Genomic DNA, 17,075 nt, shown 5'->3' with positions numbered 1-17,075 from the left:
AAAATGTCAGCGCGGATCATCATTTGTTGTTGTTAATATCTGTGTTTGTGTTAGTTAACCCGTTGTCTGCCACGCCCTTGTTCTCCCCTAGCTCCTTAGCACGGGCCGCGCTGTTTGGTCTCGTGGTTTTTATGCCACGGGGTCGGAAAGTCGCCAAGCCCCAAAATTCGCCGCAAGGCGCCTGTTAGGCAATGCACCATAGGGACTTCCCCCTTGTCGATACGGTGATGGATTCTAGAGGTTGTGCATTCCATCTTCTCCTGTCACCGTGTCAGCCCGGACTTGTCAGCAATGGCAAGTCCCCCCTTGGTCATGGATCCTTCAGACATGGCGCGTAGAGAGTAGAGAACAACCTACGGATTTTATGGCGTGGCAGCCAACGGGCTAACTTAAGTGTAAGTCTGTGTGTATGTGATTGTAAAATGTGGTGGAATTGTGGGTGGAGGTGGGACAATAAAACAATTCCTTTTTAAGTTTTTTGTTTGCTGTGTCTTATGACTTAAAATAAAATCATGTTTAGCACTTGACTTGTATATTTCTTACAACTTTGAAGTTTTACATAAGTTATAGGCAGAAGTGGCTGATCATCTCCAGACTCTTTGAATTAACTTCTATGAAGAACCAAACACTTTCTGCAACTCCTGTGGAATAGCAATTTCAGGAGAACACCAGCACAGCTACTTCAGTTCTTTTTCTTCAATCCTGTATCAGCTGCAATATCACATCTCTCAACTGGAAACAGGCTGCAAAACCACTTCACCTTGAACAGCACAGGCATAGTTTAAGTTCCGCAAAGTCCTATGGGGAAAAATGAATAATATTTTCCATGATCAAACTTAAGATGCAAAATAAATTGTGTAAAACAAATGACATCAGACATTTTTCCAAGATTCCATTTAATTGATATTTAATATAATATTTAATTAAAAATTAAATCCCATCAAAAGAGAATTCTGTACATCTAATTCTTAAGTGTTAGAAAAAGTTTGCAATCAGAGTGCACATTTTTGTTCTAGTTTGATCAAAAGAAAGTTGTTAACTCAAAGGAAGCTGATCGCTATCTGAATCTTTCACGGAAACTATTATTTGGAAGCAAGAAATGAACCACATATTGTCTACATCAGATCAGAGTTTACTTGTCAGTTGAATTTTTAAAAAAAAAGATGCAAGACTTCCCAAGTTACAACCAATAAATTCAATCAACTTACCATTTCAAAAAGTCTTCCTGCAATGACACTTCAGGATAACACCAGCTCGATAAATTGCATGCAGCAGCTGCAGCTCAACTTGACTCGAGCACACCTTTCACCAGCTGGCTGCAACAAAACCACTGTGGCCATGATTCCAGCCATGGAACTAAGAATTTGTTGAGTTCTCACATTCGGCAACAGTTAACCAACAGGATCTCCAACCTGAACACCAACTAATAAAATCTATAGCATCATTGCAGGGAAATTGATCAACAAAATTACTCTACTACCTCTGTAGTGTTTCTGCGTGAGATGAGAAGTACATCCGAACCGGTACAGCTAACAACGGACGACATTTCGGCAAAATGGAAAGCAGTTTCAGTCCACGTGATGGATTATTTGGCCAAGAGGAAATTATATGCCAGATTGCCTGTAAATTCACACAGCAACGTCTAGGATTAATTACATTTGAGAAATCCAAACTAGAATTTACCATTAAATTTCAATGCTGAAAGTGTAGATCGACACCGCAATTCCGTAACGAATTCGGAATACCTTTTCACTTGACGTTTCGGAACAGAATGGCGAATATTTCGTCCTCTCAAAGACACTCGCGTCATCTGGCGGCTGGGGGACAATTTGAATACTTGATTTTAGCCATCTACTGACGGAGCCAAAAGATTCTTCCACGATTACCATGTTTGACTGTACGGAAAGGATTAGGAATCAAGGATGGATGGATTGTCGGAATTAGGAATCAAGGATGGATGGATTGTCGGACATTTGAGATATTTAAAATTCTATCGAGTTCTACCGTCGGATATGAAAATAGTGTTAAAATCATTTGAGTTCTATTGTCGGACATTTAAAATTCGATGTAGTTCTATTGTTGATCATAAAAATAATTAAAGAATTTATTGGAGTTCTATTGTCGCGTTGTGGAGTTCTACTGTCGTGCTGGAGTTCTTTAGTCGGGTATTTTTAATAATGTAGGTGCTGAACAAATCCATAAGTAGGAGCACGAGGAGGGACGTATAGGCACTAGGCAGGAGTGGCTGGCATGTGCCCTGTAGACTGGTGAAGACGGGGCTTGGTAGGCCGGGGCCGAATATGAGGAGTACGATGGCTTGCATTCGCAGTATGTAGCCTCGTATGCTGTCTGCCCTGTAGTAGACGACTGGGGTGCGGCCGTTCAGGTGGGCGACCGACTCGGTTAAGTAATGTTTGCTGGCGTTTCTGAATTTAAAGAATAAGTCATTAAGTTTTCAATGCCAAGGCGCTTGATTTTTGGTAATAAGTGCGGTAGGAAGGATAACTAAAACACGGGTAGATAACCTTTTGTCTTCGTTGCTTATCTTCCGGAGCACTAATCAAGACACGAAACGGAAACGTCAGCTGTGCACGCATTTGAATTTTTGATAGCCCAATTCATTATTGAAAAGTAACGATTGGTCGATTGCTCCACACTTCCTTCTGCCGTTTCCGGCAACACACGTCACAACCTACGCATGGGAAAAATTATTTGCATTAACAGAGAGTCGATTTTTGTTTCCATTTTTCTTGGATTTTTGTTCCGATTGTTCAACATGGAATAGCTTAAAATGTCATGATCAAATTAACTTTCAATTGAGATGTGAGGAGAAGCATTGGACTCGGTTACTTGTTATTCATTAAACAAAACCTTATAAAATTTGTATGTGGTGCTGAACCACACCTTATCGATGGTTAAACGGGGACGAAACATTTGTTGATACAAGTTTCCGTTGTTGACTGAAATTCCGGGAAATGGGCATGGCCAGATTAAAATAAGATTTCAAAGAAAATTTCAACATACGTACGCACCAAGAAATTGTGAAGGTCATTGTCTATCTTAAATAGATGCGTGTTGTGTTTCAGCTCGTTACGCACGTAAACGCTTCAGGTGCTTTTCCTTTAACAAACGTGTTTTTTTTTTACAGATTGTCATTTTTAAATAATCAAAGGTATTTTTTAAACTGGTTAAATAACTCCTCCCTTGCTCCAAATATAGTATTCCTTTCACACTTTTAATTTTTGCCAAATTTTTGCCGATAGATTATTGCTTTGTTTTGATTATTCACGCCCGAGGCTCCTGTGATGGTTGATTTTCGAATTACGTCTCTTTTTCTTCCCAAGTCCGTACTATCCTTATTTTCTGCGGTGCGTGTCTGCGGGGATTTTTTTACTTAAAAAAAAACCTGTTGCGTCAGTTCCCTTTTGCTCGACAAACAAAACAAAAAGAAGTTCCTTCACTTCACCTGCGAGACGCGTGCAGTGGAGAAGCTTCTTGTGGCTCGGCAGCACATAAACACCAATGGTCATCCTGTTAGTTTTGCCCTGTGCCTTCGTGATTGTCGGCCTGATTAAATTCTTGATGCTGCAACGACCAAATTATGCATCAGGTAGTATTGCTTACATTGGTTTCTTCTGTATTTTGACCTATTGAAACAAGTTAAATTAATTTGGTAACACATTTTACACACCACTAGAATGCTGCAAGACCTCAGAGGGAGACGAATCGTCAAAGACCATTCACCCAAACTCGTGCCCCCGTCTCAAATATATTCGGAAGGTGAAAATTGATAAAAGCGAAAAACATACCCAAATCAACCAATACTCGCTAAGAGAATTTATCGGCCAGGTAAGTTCGCTATATTCCAGATAACCTTGATTTAAAATAAAACTAATAGTTATCTACATCGTCTAGGGATCCTATGGAATCGTCCAGTTGGCTTACAACAAATTTGACAACCAAAACTATGTAAAGATTTTATCACCAAGTGAAATTATTGGAAAATCTGACTGGACATTAATTAATCAAAATTTCACCTTTTTTTAAAAATAAGGCCATGAAAATCCTTTCCAAGAAGAAAATGTTGAAAAGGGCCGGTTTCTTCGGTCGACTAGCCCCGCAAAGAAAGAAATCTGATAAAGGAAGCACTGGATCGACATCTCATCCGCTGGATCGCATCTATCGTGAAATCAACGTTCTTAAGAAATTGAGCAATCCTAACATTGTCAAATTAGTGGAGGTGTTGGACGATCCAGTTCAAGACAATCTTTACTTGGGTAGTAATATTGGCAAGCACTTAAAGTTAAGCATAAATTATCATTACCTTATTCATTTGGAAAATTCCAGCTTTTGAATTACTTGATCTGGGAGCAGTTGTGTCAGATGAGTCGAACGGTAATCCGATGGAAGAAAATCAAGCCAGGATACACTTTCGTGATTTGTTGTTAGGAATTGACTACCGTAATAAAACAAATTTGTTCATTATAATTATTTTGAAATTAAATTGTGTACAGTTACTGACGTAATTTGTATTCGTCAAATGATCAGTGCATCGCAATCATGTCGTCCATCGTGACATCAAGCCAGCCAATTTGCTTCTCGGCTGTGACGGAAGGTTGCGCATTGCCGACTTCGGTGTCAGTTGCGAGTTCCATGGAGCGGAAGACATTGTGCTGGAAACCGCGGCCGGAACGCCGGCTTTTCACGCTCCGGAAGCATTGGCGGGCTCGGGTCGATTTCACGGCAAGGCAGCGGATGTTTGGGCCATGGGGGTCACTCTCTATTTTCTCGTCTACGGAGCTCTGCCCTTCAGCGACACCAACATCTCGGCCCTGCAAAAATTAATTCAACATCAAGAATTAAGATTTCCGGACGAATTTAACACCTCTGCCCAACTGAGGGATTTGCTTAAGCACATGCTGGACAAAGATCCGAGTCGAAGGATTACCGTGTCAGAGATGAAAGAGCATTCGTGGGTGACTTGTGACGGGACCTGGCTGTTTCAAGAAGAGGAAAACAGTTGCAACATCGATTGTTTTGATAATATTGTTATCGACGAATCTCCGCTGTATCCACCAGTTTTCTCCATTCCTTCCATCCCGTACCTCAGTTCGCTGACTCGTCTAATGAAAACTATGTTTCTCAAACACTCTTTTCATCTTCCCTCTTTCAAATTCAGTTAATTCATTGTGGCCGCTATAAGAGAGATGCCGCTGCTCCGGGTGGGTATCGATCGTACAAATATACATACATACAGAAGCTTCGGTGTTATTATAGAATTGAAATTCGTTCTTTATAAGGAATAAACAAATTTAACAGATAAATATAAAAAAGAAATCGTTTTCATGCATGTACGCCAGCCAATGAATTTACCTTAAAAAAAATGACAGAAATACTTTCGGATCCCGATTAATCAACACATAACTAGCACAAGCTGGAATATAAGTTGCAATTGCGCAAACAGTCACGAATTTTGAGATTCTTTTACCCACCCTCCACAACAGTCTAATTTATGTGGCTCAACATAAATGACACTTTCACCCTTACACCCATGTGACTTTTACTGGTTCCGACTTCCATTCACCAGGTGCTCCAGTTGCCGTTGACGAGCTGAGATTGAAAGCACCGATTTAGGAGAACTTTTGGAATTATTGGGCAACTGAAGTCAAACTGGTTCCCGTCATACAACGAGAACCATTGCGCTTTCTCAAATATCTCATTTCGAATGTGAAATATTCTTTTATCGAATAAACGAACCCCCCACTAAAATGGGTGGCTCTGTATAAAAGCCGGCACAGTCACTGTCAAATGCACAGTCAAACCGATTGAACTATCTTCACCAACTCGCAGTTCTTATTTTCCAGTATGAAGGTAAAATTAAATAGAATTAATTCCTATACAGTCGTATAACCGAAAAAACGCAATTGCATTACGTCGTCTAACTATTAAATTGGTAATTTCAGTTCGTTATCCTCGCTGCTTTGTTGGCTGTATCTGCCGCGTCCTATAATAATAATAAAGCGCCAGTTAACTTTGGTTCATTGACTTACTCCGACTCAGCCAACTCTGCACCCAATTATCTCACACCAGTTAACTCGGTTAACACCGAAACGGTTCGATAAACATTTCAAGACTACATACTCTCGTCTAATAAATACAAATAAGATCCTATTAACCAATTCTCATGAATCGTAGGTTTATTCCACGCCGATTACCCCCGTCCTAATTTATTCTGAGGTTGATAACGTTTCGCCCGTCACTGAACCAGAAGCCTACGAAGTAACTACAAACAAATCGAGAAATCTAACAGTAATTTAACGTGTCATTCTTTTTCGCATGCCATATTTTCAGACTACTGAAGCCGGTGCAAATGAAGAAGAAGAAGAAGTAGTAGTAGTAGAAGAAGAAGAAGTAGTAGTAGAAGAAGAAGAAGAAGTAGTAATAGAAGAAGAAGAAGAGTCTGACGAAGAGTCTGACGAAGAGGATACTGAGACCAAAAGTGAATCAGAATCTACCGATGGCCAAAACAATGAGGATTACGGTGATGGAAATGTAAACACTACTTCGGCCGTTGGTGCTGAATATGAGCATGAGCACACAACTGCCAGCACTCACGTTATTACCTCGGTTTACAAGGAGCCCGAGTACAGCACAACGTCCATCCCCGTTGTGGTTGTCTCTACTCCGACCTACCAAACTCCATCTACCACCGCCGTTCCGGTTTACGAAGCAAAAGATAAATTCTTGCCTTATTGGCTGCGCCAGCGTAATTACTTGAGTTCATTTTAACGAAGAAAAAGTCTACACATCTTTTTTCATTTGAACGCTAAATTTCCTACGGCCATACTAATCTTGTGCTACTTATTGAAATTGTAATATTCCTACTATATGAAAGAGATATCAGTTTTGCTAACAATAAAGAATTTTATCCAGACGTAACGTATTGCTGCATATTGCCCAATGAGGAGGTGCCGGTGTGGTGGCAGGTACCTCTTTGTCATATAAATTCATGTCGCACTTCGCTTGAAGTGTTAAATCAGACAATTGAAGTTCAAATATGGGGCCTGATCTCTAGTCGTTCTACAAAGAGTTATTTAACGAACCCTTACTGAGTATAAGCAAAAATAACAAGAGAAAACAGTTTTAGTCAAACGCATAGCTCAGGAATAATCGTACTCAGTGCTAACGATTTATATTCAACGCCCCAAAATAGTCGAAAAGGAAGAATGGTGATAAATTTGTCCTACCTTGAAGCCTGGGAAATACGGCAAGGCATCCACAGTTGCTCCGTCCTCTGAAGAATTGAATCCACCAGGCGGAATAGGGACAAAGGGCGTCCTCGTGAATACCCCCACACTCACATGGGTGTATGTACACGAGGACATTTAAAGAAAGGGGAATACGAAGAGATCCGTAATTTGGACGACATCGGTTGTTTCTCCAATCAAAAGGGATGCCGATGCTGTTTATCTAAATTTAAAAAGAAAATGGGTTACGAAAAATATTGCCAGAAATAACAAGCAAGAAAAAGTTGAAAAGGAGACAGTGAATAAAACCTAGCTGGTAATAAACAGGACAATTAAAGGTTTCCATGTTGCTTATGTTTTGCTTTAATATGTTTGCACACTGCTTATGTTCCAATTTATGCAATGCATCATTAGAATATCTAGCAGATCACATGTTAATAAAAGTATCGAAAATCATTACCCAAATGATGATAGTTGTTGCAGATGACAGGTCCAGCACAAGCCGTTGTTTAGGATGGCTGGCTCAGGCGTCAAATCTGCACAAAAGGAAACAAATTATGTAGTGCAAATAAACTGCCATGCATTGACAAAAGGGTTACACAATAAATGCTATTTGTCAAGGACTAGCATTTCAAGAATTTGGAACAGGCTTAACTCTTCTATTTAAGATCTCATAGCCTAATCATTCGATTTCTATTCTTTATTTATTTATTTTTTTTAAATTATCTTTTATTTACCTGCTAAACAGCATGGAATATGGAGCATGGAGCAGAGCTATGGATCTATAGCTCTGCATGGAGTGTGTGATAAGCAATTCACACCATGGCAATTCTGGCAATTCTACACAAGAGACGCGACCAGAGTGGGAACGACGACCACATTTTCGTAATTTTATTTGCTGTGCTATTTTTCGAGCAACCACGTAGGAACGTTTTCAAAAAATGAGATTGTTCCATTTTCTTTGTTATCTTCGCCTCTTTTTGGAAACTTTTAACGTGCTCAACAAAGAACAAACCGAAAGCAGACGAGCAGACGACACTAATATTCTAATTAGCCGGGCTTAAGAATTAAGATATCGATAATCAAAAATCGACCCCTCCCCTAAATGCCAAATCGCTTAAATACGATAATTAAAGCGGAATGAAGAATTTTATCCGTATTTCATAATAATTAAATCATTTAAATGTATTACTTTTTTTTCACGGTAACGTTTCCCAACAAATTGTTCTCGACTGATGGCTAATAATATTGTTCACCATCACCATCAGACCATCAGTCTCGTTTCAGCAGTTTTGTTCACCAGCAGGTAGGGATCTATACTAGTGATAACTGCGATTCATGAAATGTCCGACGCCCTTCAAGTTGCCGTGTTACCTTTCACAATAGAGACAGTTAATATCGCGTTAACAAGATTTTGATGACGTCGGACGCGTCGATAGTTGGCATGCGACGAATCAATTAGCCCGAATAGAACGTAGTTAGAGAAATTTATGAGCATCTTCTAGCGAAGTAATCAAGATTATGATGGAAGAGAAACACCCGTTTTGTTTCGATCTCCAATAATTAGATTCCTAGATGTTTCAAAATTATTGACTGCCGCTGTCTGCTCCGATAATTGGAGGAAATGGTTGGTTGTCGTCGATTGATACTAACAAAGACAGAAACTGTAATCACGTTTTCATCGATTTCACGAGCTCTGTGGTCGACTTATGAAAGGTAGAGCATACTGGGGCCAGGTTAAGAGGAGGCTGAAAGCGGAATCTGCTGTAGAACAGGGACGATAGCGAAGAAAAGCATAATTTAAATTATCGACTAGAAATTAAAGACAAAACAATAACGGAATTATCAAGTCGGATAGTTGAGTTGTCATAGCGACAGATTGCTAACCAGTTGGCTAGAGTTCAAACCTTGCGATAGATATCTGCGATTGTCCCAACAAACCTCCTCGGGCTGTTGGGGCCTATAGTGGCACGGGAGTTACTAATCATGTGACCTAGTCCTAGCCAGATTGCAGTAGATTAGTCTTCACCTTAATTGTGATGAGGACGGTGCCATATTCCATGATTCTGTCGAGCTCCTAGTGGGCGAGGATGGCGTGAGGAGACCATGGTACCGACATTTCTTTTGTAAATTCAAATTGATTAACGCTTAGTTACATTTTTGTTGCTCCTCTACGGAACCATGCGGAGTCACCAATGTTAAAATTTATAATAATAATACCTAATAAGTCGCTTTCCTGGAATTATTTTGCATTTTTAAAAGATAAATTTCACCGCTATAGAAACTAAAATATGAATTCATGTTTATACTTATTGCTGCCAAATAATGTGCGACACTGACATATTTGTTTTGCGCTTATTTGTGGAATAAATACCGCGCCAACCACACGAAAACAGGTAAGGCCAATGGACAAAGGGACATGAAACTCGTTGCTGGTCTTTATTTGCATAGCGATAACTCAGCAAAACACCGGTACAATAAGATTCGTTTACCAACGCTTGAAATCTGTGAGTAATATTACCGCATCCAGATGTGCGGTTAGATTTGGACTTTACACAGACGTCAGCCGAATTCATTTTCAAAGAAAATTTGGTTTTCCCTTTTTTGCTCATGGAATCTGTTGTGCTGACTGGCCACAGATAATCAATTTAAACTAGAATGACGTGTTCGTAAATGATGGGTATAAAAGACGGCTGAAATTCTATAAGCTATTACAATCCTTGTGTAGTATCCAATCGAGATAGACATCTACAAAATGTTCCGCTACGGCCTTTTATTGCTGATCGCTTGCAGCGTCGCTGCAGTTGCTGCGGAAGAGGTAAAATCCAATTTCAAATAGTTTTGTGTGTAATTCAATTAAATAAGCTAATACATAAGAAAATAATTTTAAAATATGACACAACAACTTTGTGGAACCCTTTTTAAAATATAGTGGAATGTCGAAGACAGACAACTGGCATGTGCTGGAACTTTGGTCACCAACGCTGATGGAACACGATCATGTGTCACGCAAATCGGTGTCTCTTCCACTGGCTACCCCATCTACAAAGTAATAAATTGTTAGCAAACAATATTTTATATCTAGGGCCTAATGCTATTTATTTTTAATATGGAAAATATAGGTTACCAACCAAAACACTGGAGTCACCACTTACGTCACACAGACCGGAGTCAGCCCTACTGGCCAGCCCATCTTCAACACCTCCAACACTTACCCGATGACCAACTACGTCAACACCTGCACCGGCACACTGGTGACTAATAGCGACGGCACTCGATCCTGCGTTACCCAAGTCGGCACATCCAGCCTCGGCTACCCCATTAACACCGTACATAATTTTAAAAGAATTACACACATTATAGTTTTTACTTACAAATTCAACTTTTTGATCGACACGAAATAGGTGACCAACTTGAACACTGGTGTCACCAGCTACGTCACACAAACCGGCGTGAACGCATCCGGCCAACCGGCTTACAGCGTGACTCCTACCTATCCCGCCAGCACCACCACTGCTGCCACTACCTGCGCTGGTACCACTGTGACCAACAGCGATGGCACTCGATCCTGCGTGACTCAAGTTGGAACCTCCAACACCGGCTATCCCATTAACCAAGTAAACCACTGAGATGTTACCTGCAAATATTCATATTTCTAGAAAAAACAATAATTTAATCAATATAGGTTACCAACTTGAACACCGGAGCCACCAATTACGTGCAACAGACGGGAGTGAGCCCCACCAATCAACCGACCTACTGCAAACCCGCTACGTACCCCGTCAACACCAACTACGCCTGTACTGGCACCACGGTCACCAACAGCGACGGCACCAAATCCTGCGTGACTCAAGTTGGAACATCCACCAGTGGCTATCCCATTTCACAAGTATAAAAAAATATTGACTTTTGAGCCAAATTTTTAGTTTGTGCGATCCATCATCTAATACATTGATGTCATGTAAATATAAATAGGTTACCAACTTGAACACCGGCGTCACCAGCTACGTTGAACAGACCGGCATCAGCTCAACTGGCCAGCCAACCTACAGCGTCACTCCTTACTTCCCCACTAATTCTCTTGCTACCACACTGGCTCCTGCCACTACCACGGCTGCTCCCCTAACTACAGCTGTTCCCGTGACTACGGCTGCTCCCCTAACTACTGCTGTCCCCGTGACTACGGCTGCTCCCGTGCCCAATCCATTTGTCTACTAAGTGTAACCGAATATCTCGCCAACCTTCAAACTAACAGTTGATTCGGTTAGAATGGAGGAATTTTGCGAAATGGCGTTCTTCTGATACTTTCGTGCATCTTATTGCATACAAATATATTAATTGCTTGGGGTCATTGGTTGATTCAATTACTGCTCTAAATGGTAATTTTATTTGATTAGATTAGATGAAATTTTGTATTTCATTCGCAATCTGCTTCTCAGCTTACAGGTTTGTTGTGTGAATTAGAAAGTACAATCAGGATTCTACTATTATTAACTGGTTTAGCGGATTCTAGAACATGTGTTTTACATTTAATAATTAGGTGAATTGCAACTTAATTTCTAATCTTCACTCAACGTATTGATGACACTCAGAAGTGCCTACTATTTTAATATTTCAACGGCAAGTCTATATAAGTTCTACAAATAACAACTCTACGAATTATAATAGACGATTAAGTTTACATTATTAGACTAAGCACAGAGAATCGCCTCTGTTATGTTTGACTACGTCATAATTCAGATAGTAACTTAGTCGACTGTCGCATCATTGCCAGCAAGAAAACGGCGACACGAGACGCGATGATAGACGAGCTCGACAACAAAGGCAACGACATCGATCGAATAGCAAATCAGCAAAAGGTAAAACACTCCTTCCAGGCTGTGCAGAGAAAACGGCTCCTTCTCCTTGTAGCGTTTGGTCGTGAAGGCGACTTCAGTGTGAACGACGCTGTCCAGCCAATGATCGATAATTCCAGCTGCGTTCAACTGATGAATGATTTGAGTCATGGCCGATTTGAACGGAGTCCCCGGCGTCATGGCAATCGCCACCGGGAACGAACGCAGACACTCCCGCATGACGTGAAGTCTTTGACGTGGATCGACGCTGTTGATGGAGATGTTGCCCATCGTGCTGGGCACAACCATCACCGACAAGTACTTCAAATAATGTTTGTTCTCGAAAATGGCGTTGACATTTTCCTGGCCCATCAGAACCTGGGCGGTCATATTGGGCGGGACTAATTTCAGCCGGTCGCCCAGCTGGATGGTGTCGGGATCGATTGAATATTGCGCCAAATCCCGGACGAACGTGTTGTAGCCGTACGGCGTCAGATCGCTGCGCACCAACTGGGCGATGGTGTCGACCGGTGCCATCAGGATGGGACTCCTGGCCAGCCAGGAAATCAATCCCGTTCGGTAGACGGTGCCCAGGAGGAAGCAAAACAGCCACCAGTTGGAGGTGTAAATTCGAACGGGCCAGGAGGATCGCTCGTCGGAGCCGGAACGGGTTCCCGTGATGCTCTGGGCGTTGTAGATCATGGCCTCGCCGAAAAAGCGTAACGGGTCGCGTGACCCGAACATTTTGTGGTAAACCAACGCCACCATCTGAATGAGTAGGCCGCCAATGACGAGGGAGAAAACGGTGGCCAGCCAGATGGACAGATCAAAGGGCTTGATGAGGGCGTACAATTGCGGCCAGAGTTCCGGCGACGGAGTCAGAAAGGTCGAACAGGAAATGTCGTAGGGATAGCTGAATTCGACCTGTTCGATGTAGTGCACGGTCATGAAGACGTTGGCCACTCCCAAGGTGGTCACACCACGAGAGACTTCGCCGATGAGTCCCGTCCATTCGCCATTTTCCAGTCTGTTGCCCCATTTGGATCCGGGCTGGGCTGGCGATGAGAATACGGGACGGAAGTGGAGAACCTCTCCGATGACCCGGATCAAATTCGGGTCCCTGCCGCACATCTGATGGTCGTTAATTATTTCGTCCTTGCACCGGATGGTAGTCGGAGGTGAGAGGAATGTCGTGACTTTGACCTGGCGATTTCGGTAATTGATCGACCGATCAAACAAGATCCGTTTCTGATCGGCTTTCAAAATACCGCCGTCGTAGTATCCGGTGAGTTGTTCCGGTTCCATCGAAGACAGCGAACGATGACGAACAAATTTCAGGATCGGTTTGTTAACCAGACCAGTGTTGGAGTTCCAGGAGACAGTGTCTTGGACGAGGATGAGATCCAAATCGTTTTTCCGATTCAAAATAGCCGCGCTTTTGGCGGAGAAAATCAAACACGTTTTGGTCGAGTCCAGTTGCTTAGAAACGAATAATTTCAGGACGGAATTGATGATGGTCGACTTCTTGGTTGATTGTTCGCTGATGAGAATCAGATAAGCGTCGGTCGGCTGCTGCTGGGTAATTGAAATGAACGAGTCGTCGATCGACGATAGTTCGATCATCACTTTAGGGACTTTGACGTCGAAAATCCAATCGCTGTTGTCGTCGATGGCATCTTTTGTAAAGAGAACTGTCAAGCTTTTCCATTGAAATCGACCCTTATCAGCCAATTGATGAACGAATTCAACTTTGAGATGTTTGTGACGGTCGAAACGATTCTCAGATGTGCAGAACTTGAACTGCAACGCTGATAATAAGACAAGTATCCGCATAAATCCTTCCATGACAATTACGATAAAATACGTTAGCGGACGCTAAGGAGACTGACCGATGACTGATGCGATATCTCACCAGTATATCGACGTTAATAGGTTTTTCAAATGAACCCCACCTAAAACAATTTCAGTAATCGACCCACCGTTTTCAATCATTGGCGCTGTTTGGGAATCCTTTTAAGCGAACAATTCTGCTGGGTGTGTCGATTGTACTCGGAATGATGCGCGACCTTTCAGTATTTCGGTGATGGACGTCCACTAGAATCAAAAATTAATTAAGGGCGTTATGCGCTTTGGACTTTGGCTGAGTTTTGAGTTCCATCACAAGCATACTAGCCTACATGGATAGGAAACAAGATTCATCTACATTATCTCAATCTCTTCTATGTCTGCACACCAGGCAAATTAGCACTGGAAAAAAGTGCTGGTAGCTAGAAAATAATCGCCCTTGATATGGCGTCACTAAAACAGGATAAAAGTTAACTACGTTAACTATAAGATTTATTCAGTTATAGGGGGGAGTTTCTCAGGGACTTGCAGGGACTGTCATTTCGTTTAGTTCTTTTGGGGCGACAAGGGCGTGATTATTCCGTCAATCGAATTTTTTAATTAAATAGGAACAAAAATTGTCTTAATAGTTTCAGTCGCCAACTAATTTCGCGGCAAAAAGATCGGCTATAGGCCAGTTAACTAGATGTAAGTTAACTGCTCTGTTACGCTAACGCAATGGGTGTTTTGATATTTTTGGCCGTTAACACGCGCGTTTACCTATCCAAATTTTATCCGACCGCAGCAATTGAAAGGGATGCAGAAACATGTCGTGCGTCATTCTCGTTCCCTGTTCTTTGTACGTAGTGGGGTCAACTTAGCATATCGTTCCCTTCAACTGGATGGGGTATGTTATACTCAAAAACCTGAATTGAAATTTCTAAAGATTTACTCGGATACCTTTTGCTCAGTCGATATTTTTCTTCTTTGGTCGGTCAACCACAAGGAATCGATTGATGCCCACCATGTGCGTCAAGTACAACGTATATAAGGGAATTAAAAATTTCGAACCGTCACACACTTATTCGTTGCTGGTCTGATCTGATCGAGAAGTAGCCGAATCCACCGACTCGTCCCGCAAACTAAAAATGTTTCGTTACGGCGTTTTGTTATTGATTGCTTGCAGCATTGCTGCCGCCACTGCATTCGAGGTAAACTAAAATTACAAATAAATGTTTTAGTGTTTACGATCTCCGAATAAACTTGCAAATAAATGTTTAATGTATCATCTTGAATTATACTTACAGTGGGACGTCGTTGCCGAAAGCGAAGTTAGCGAGAGGCAGTACACTTGCTCCGGAACTTTGGTTAGAAATGCTGATGGAACAACATCCTGCGTCACACAAATTGGAGTCTCCAGCACCGGTTATCCCATCTATAAAGTAAATCGATACACAATAACTTCAAATTTGGTCCCAACAAGTTATGCTATCAAATTTCTATTTTATTTCTATTCCTAAACGCATTTCACGAATAGGTCACCAACTTGAACACTGGCGTTACCAGTTACGTGACACAGACCGGCTACAATGCTTATGGCCAGCCCGTTTACAGCGTGACTAGCACCTATCCCATGACCACCTACGTCAACACCTGCACGGGCACTTTGGTGACAAACAGCGACGGCACAACTTCCTGCGTGACCCAAGTCGGAACCTCGAGCCTCGGCTACCCCATTTACGCTGTAAGTGAACCAAACTTCAACTTTTGAAAATTGCAGCTATTGCAGACTTTGATCTTATAATAAAACTATTGTGTTGTTTTATTAATCCAATGCGTAGGTGACTAACTTGAACACCGGAACCACCACTTACGTGACACAGACTGGCGTGAGCTCCACTGGCACGGCTGTCTACAGCACCTCCCCAACCTATACTTGCGGAACCACCAGCTCCGTGACTACTTGCTCTGGAACACTCGTCACCAACAGCGATGGCACTCGATCCTGCGTCGTCCAAGTCGGAACTTCGAGCACTGGTTACCCCATCTACCAGGTAATAAGCAAAGGAAATTCATTTTCCATACCGTGTCTACCCAATCATATAAATCTAACATTTAAATTAACCAGGTCACCAACCTCAACACTGGAGTGACCACTTACGTCCAGCAAGTTGGTGTCAGTTCAACTGGCACGGCCGTCTACAGCACCACCAGCGTCTACCCCGTCAACACCAGCTACACCTGCGCAGGTACTTTGGTGACCAACAGCGACGGCACCAAGTCGTGCGTGACTCAGGTTGGAACCTCTGTCAACGGCTATCCCATTTACCAAGTGAGTATTAAGAATTTTCACCCTTGTGGGCTAGATTTAAAATTTGCCAATTCAAAATTGAAAGGTCACCAACTTGAACACGGGCATCACCAGCTACGTTGAACAGACCGGCATCAGCTCAACTGGCCAGCCCGTCTACAGCGTCACTCCTTACTTCCCCACTGGTTCTCTTGCTACCACCACGGTTGCCACTACCACGGCTGCTCCCGTAACAACTGTTGCTCCCGTAACAACTGTTGCTCCCGTAACAACGGCTGCTCCTGTACCTACAGCTGCTCCCGTAACTACTGTTGCTCCCGTAACTACTGCTGCACCCGTGCCCAATCCTTTCGTTTACTAAGTACCCGATTATCCCCAGCCTTTAAAGGAATAACAGTTAATAACAAACATGCGCCATCGACCTGATGCGATTTACTTGCATCATGCAAATCGTGCTGAAGTATTGACTTTCATACTTTGAGGTTCCCTGCTGTCAAGGTGATGGAATATAAATGGTTAAAACGCCAAAATATACAGAATTATCATGCAACAACACGACTACTCTTGTTAATTCTTCGAATGATCGTGTGATTTGTGTCTAGCGTTCAATCATCCGAATTTTAGACTTCTCATGAGTCATGCCATAGTAAATGGGGGTACGTTCCTCGTACAACTTCCAATAATAAGCGCCACGACATCCTTCCGCGACAATAGATCTAACCAATCGACGAATGAATTGGAGGAACTGTTTACAGGAAAACGCATAACCGTAAACGCAAAAATTGAATGCTTAGGGTGTAGAATGATGATATCTCGTCGAATCATTGTTAGTATTGTCTCGATGCGGCCATTAGCGAG

General features: G+C 42.1%; 5 protein-coding genes and 3 long non-coding RNA genes across 14 annotated transcripts in view; 4 read left to right on the top strand and 4 right to left on the bottom strand.

Annotated features, from left to right (window-relative positions):
- Nucleotides 1-17,075, top strand: part of LOC124349426 (glucose dehydrogenase [FAD, quinone]-like) — a 211,430-nt gene that overhangs the window by 68,456 nt on the left and 125,899 nt on the right. The gene's annotated exons all lie outside the window — the stretch shown is intronic.
- LOC124350286 lies at nucleotides 516-4,641 on the bottom strand. Its single transcript, XR_006920660.1, has 11 exons — nucleotides 4,523-4,641; nucleotides 4,325-4,456; nucleotides 4,038-4,179; nucleotides 3,810-3,874; nucleotides 3,033-3,647; nucleotides 2,905-2,960; nucleotides 2,526-2,692; nucleotides 1,684-2,426; nucleotides 1,481-1,620; nucleotides 1,209-1,423; nucleotides 516-798 (listed from the first exon to the last, which is right to left on the bottom strand). It is a non-coding gene; the product is annotated as an uncharacterized LOC124350286 (long non-coding RNA).
- LOC124349735 (calcium/calmodulin-dependent protein kinase kinase 1-like) lies at nucleotides 3,056-5,215 on the top strand. 2 transcript variants are annotated; one of them, XM_046800549.1, is made up of 6 exons: nucleotides 3,056-3,111; nucleotides 3,698-3,849; nucleotides 3,916-3,969; nucleotides 4,055-4,277; nucleotides 4,348-4,461; nucleotides 4,549-5,215. In XM_046800549.1, exons 1-6 carry the CDS (start codon nucleotides 3,069-3,071, stop codon nucleotides 5,181-5,183), a joined length of 1,221 nt encoding a protein of 406 aa, XP_046656505.1. In that variant the 5' UTR covers nucleotides 3,056-3,068; the 3' UTR covers nucleotides 5,184-5,215. The 2 variants fall into 2 exon arrangements, with proteins under 2 accessions (XP_046656505.1, XP_046656504.1); XM_046800548.1 differs by lacking the exon at nucleotides 3,056-3,111 and adding an exon at nucleotides 3,486-3,610 and having other exon boundaries at nucleotides 4,549-5,213.
- Nucleotides 4,721-7,787, bottom strand: LOC124350482. Its single transcript, XR_006921008.1, has 3 exons — nucleotides 7,708-7,787; nucleotides 7,248-7,470; nucleotides 4,721-4,832 (listed from the first exon to the last, which is right to left on the bottom strand). It is a non-coding gene; the product is annotated as an uncharacterized LOC124350482 (long non-coding RNA).
- LOC124349978 (histone H3.v1-like) lies at nucleotides 5,768-6,934 on the top strand. Its single transcript, XM_046800942.1, has 4 exons — nucleotides 5,768-5,871; nucleotides 5,964-6,113; nucleotides 6,196-6,279; nucleotides 6,352-6,934. Exons 1-4 carry the CDS (start codon nucleotides 5,866-5,868, stop codon nucleotides 6,787-6,789), a joined length of 678 nt encoding a protein of 225 aa, XP_046656898.1. The 5' UTR covers nucleotides 5,768-5,865; the 3' UTR covers nucleotides 6,790-6,934.
- Nucleotides 9,922-16,767, top strand: LOC124349653 (mucin-5AC-like). 5 transcript variants are annotated; one of them, XM_046800419.1, is made up of 9 exons: nucleotides 9,922-10,065; nucleotides 10,180-10,296; nucleotides 10,370-10,576; nucleotides 10,652-10,864; nucleotides 15,444-15,650; nucleotides 15,748-15,960; nucleotides 16,035-16,238; nucleotides 16,303-16,450; nucleotides 16,505-16,767. In XM_046800419.1, the coding sequence occupies exons 1-9, from the start codon at nucleotides 10,003-10,005 to the stop codon at nucleotides 16,576-16,578; spliced, it is 1,446 nt and encodes a 481-aa protein (XP_046656375.1). In that variant the 5' UTR covers nucleotides 9,922-10,002; the 3' UTR covers nucleotides 16,579-16,767. The 5 variants fall into 5 exon arrangements, with proteins under 5 accessions (XP_046656375.1, XP_046656374.1, XP_046656373.1 ...); XM_046800418.1 differs by having other exon boundaries at nucleotides 16,303-16,456; nucleotides 16,511-16,767; XM_046800417.1 differs by having other exon boundaries at nucleotides 16,303-16,767.
- On the bottom strand, nucleotides 11,256-16,578 carry LOC124350279. The gene is made up of 2 exons (XR_006920644.1): nucleotides 16,505-16,578; nucleotides 11,256-11,373 (listed from the first exon to the last, which is right to left on the bottom strand). It is a non-coding gene; the product is annotated as an uncharacterized LOC124350279 (long non-coding RNA).
- LOC124349528 (ionotropic receptor 21a-like) lies at nucleotides 11,829-15,029 on the bottom strand. Its single transcript, XM_046800209.1, has 2 exons — nucleotides 14,867-15,029; nucleotides 11,829-14,176 (listed from the first exon to the last, which is right to left on the bottom strand). Exon 2 carries the CDS (start codon nucleotides 13,925-13,927, stop codon nucleotides 11,996-11,998), a length of 1,932 nt encoding a protein of 643 aa, XP_046656165.1. The 5' UTR covers nucleotides 13,928-14,176; nucleotides 14,867-15,029; the 3' UTR covers nucleotides 11,829-11,995.

Source organism: Daphnia pulicaria, chromosome 7 (genome assembly GCF_021234035.1).
Source record: "Daphnia pulicaria isolate SC F1-1A chromosome 7, SC_F0-13Bv2, whole genome shotgun sequence".
NCBI lineage: Eukaryota > Metazoa > Arthropoda > Branchiopoda > Diplostraca > Daphniidae > Daphnia > Daphnia pulicaria.
This window is presented reverse-complemented; position numbering and strand designations above follow the sequence as displayed.

Coding starts and splice junctions, on each gene's coding strand:
- LOC124349735 (XM_046800548.1), top strand. CDS start 3,523: ATGGTCATCCTGTTAGTTTTGCCCTGTGCCTTCGTGATTGTCGGCCTG. Junction 3,611..3,697: donor ACGACCAAATTATGCATCAG/GTAGTATTGCTT, acceptor ACACACCACTAG/AATGCTGCAAGACCTCAGAG. Junction 4,462..4,548: donor GTTGTTAGGAATTGACTACC/GTAATAAAACAA, acceptor TCAAATGATCAG/TGCATCGCAATCATGTCGTC.
- LOC124349978 (XM_046800942.1), top strand. Junction 6,114..6,195: donor ACTCGGTTAACACCGAAACG/GTTCGATAAACA, acceptor CATGAATCGTAG/GTTTATTCCACGCCGATTAC. Junction 6,280..6,351: donor CTGAACCAGAAGCCTACGAA/GTAACTACAAAC, acceptor CCATATTTTCAG/ACTACTGAAGCCGGTGCAAA.
- LOC124349653 (XM_046800417.1), top strand. CDS start 10,003: ATGTTCCGCTACGGCCTTTTATTGCTGATCGCTTGCAGCGTCGCTGCA. Junction 10,865..15,443: donor CCGGCTATCCCATTAACCAA/GTAAACCACTGA, acceptor TTTCACGAATAG/GTCACCAACTTGAACACTGG. Junction 15,961..16,034: donor CTGGTTACCCCATCTACCAG/GTAATAAGCAAA, acceptor TAAATTAACCAG/GTCACCAACCTCAACACTGG.
- LOC124349528 (XM_046800209.1), bottom strand. CDS start 13,927: ATGGAAGGATTTATGCGGATACTTGTCTTATTATCAGCGTTGCAGTTC.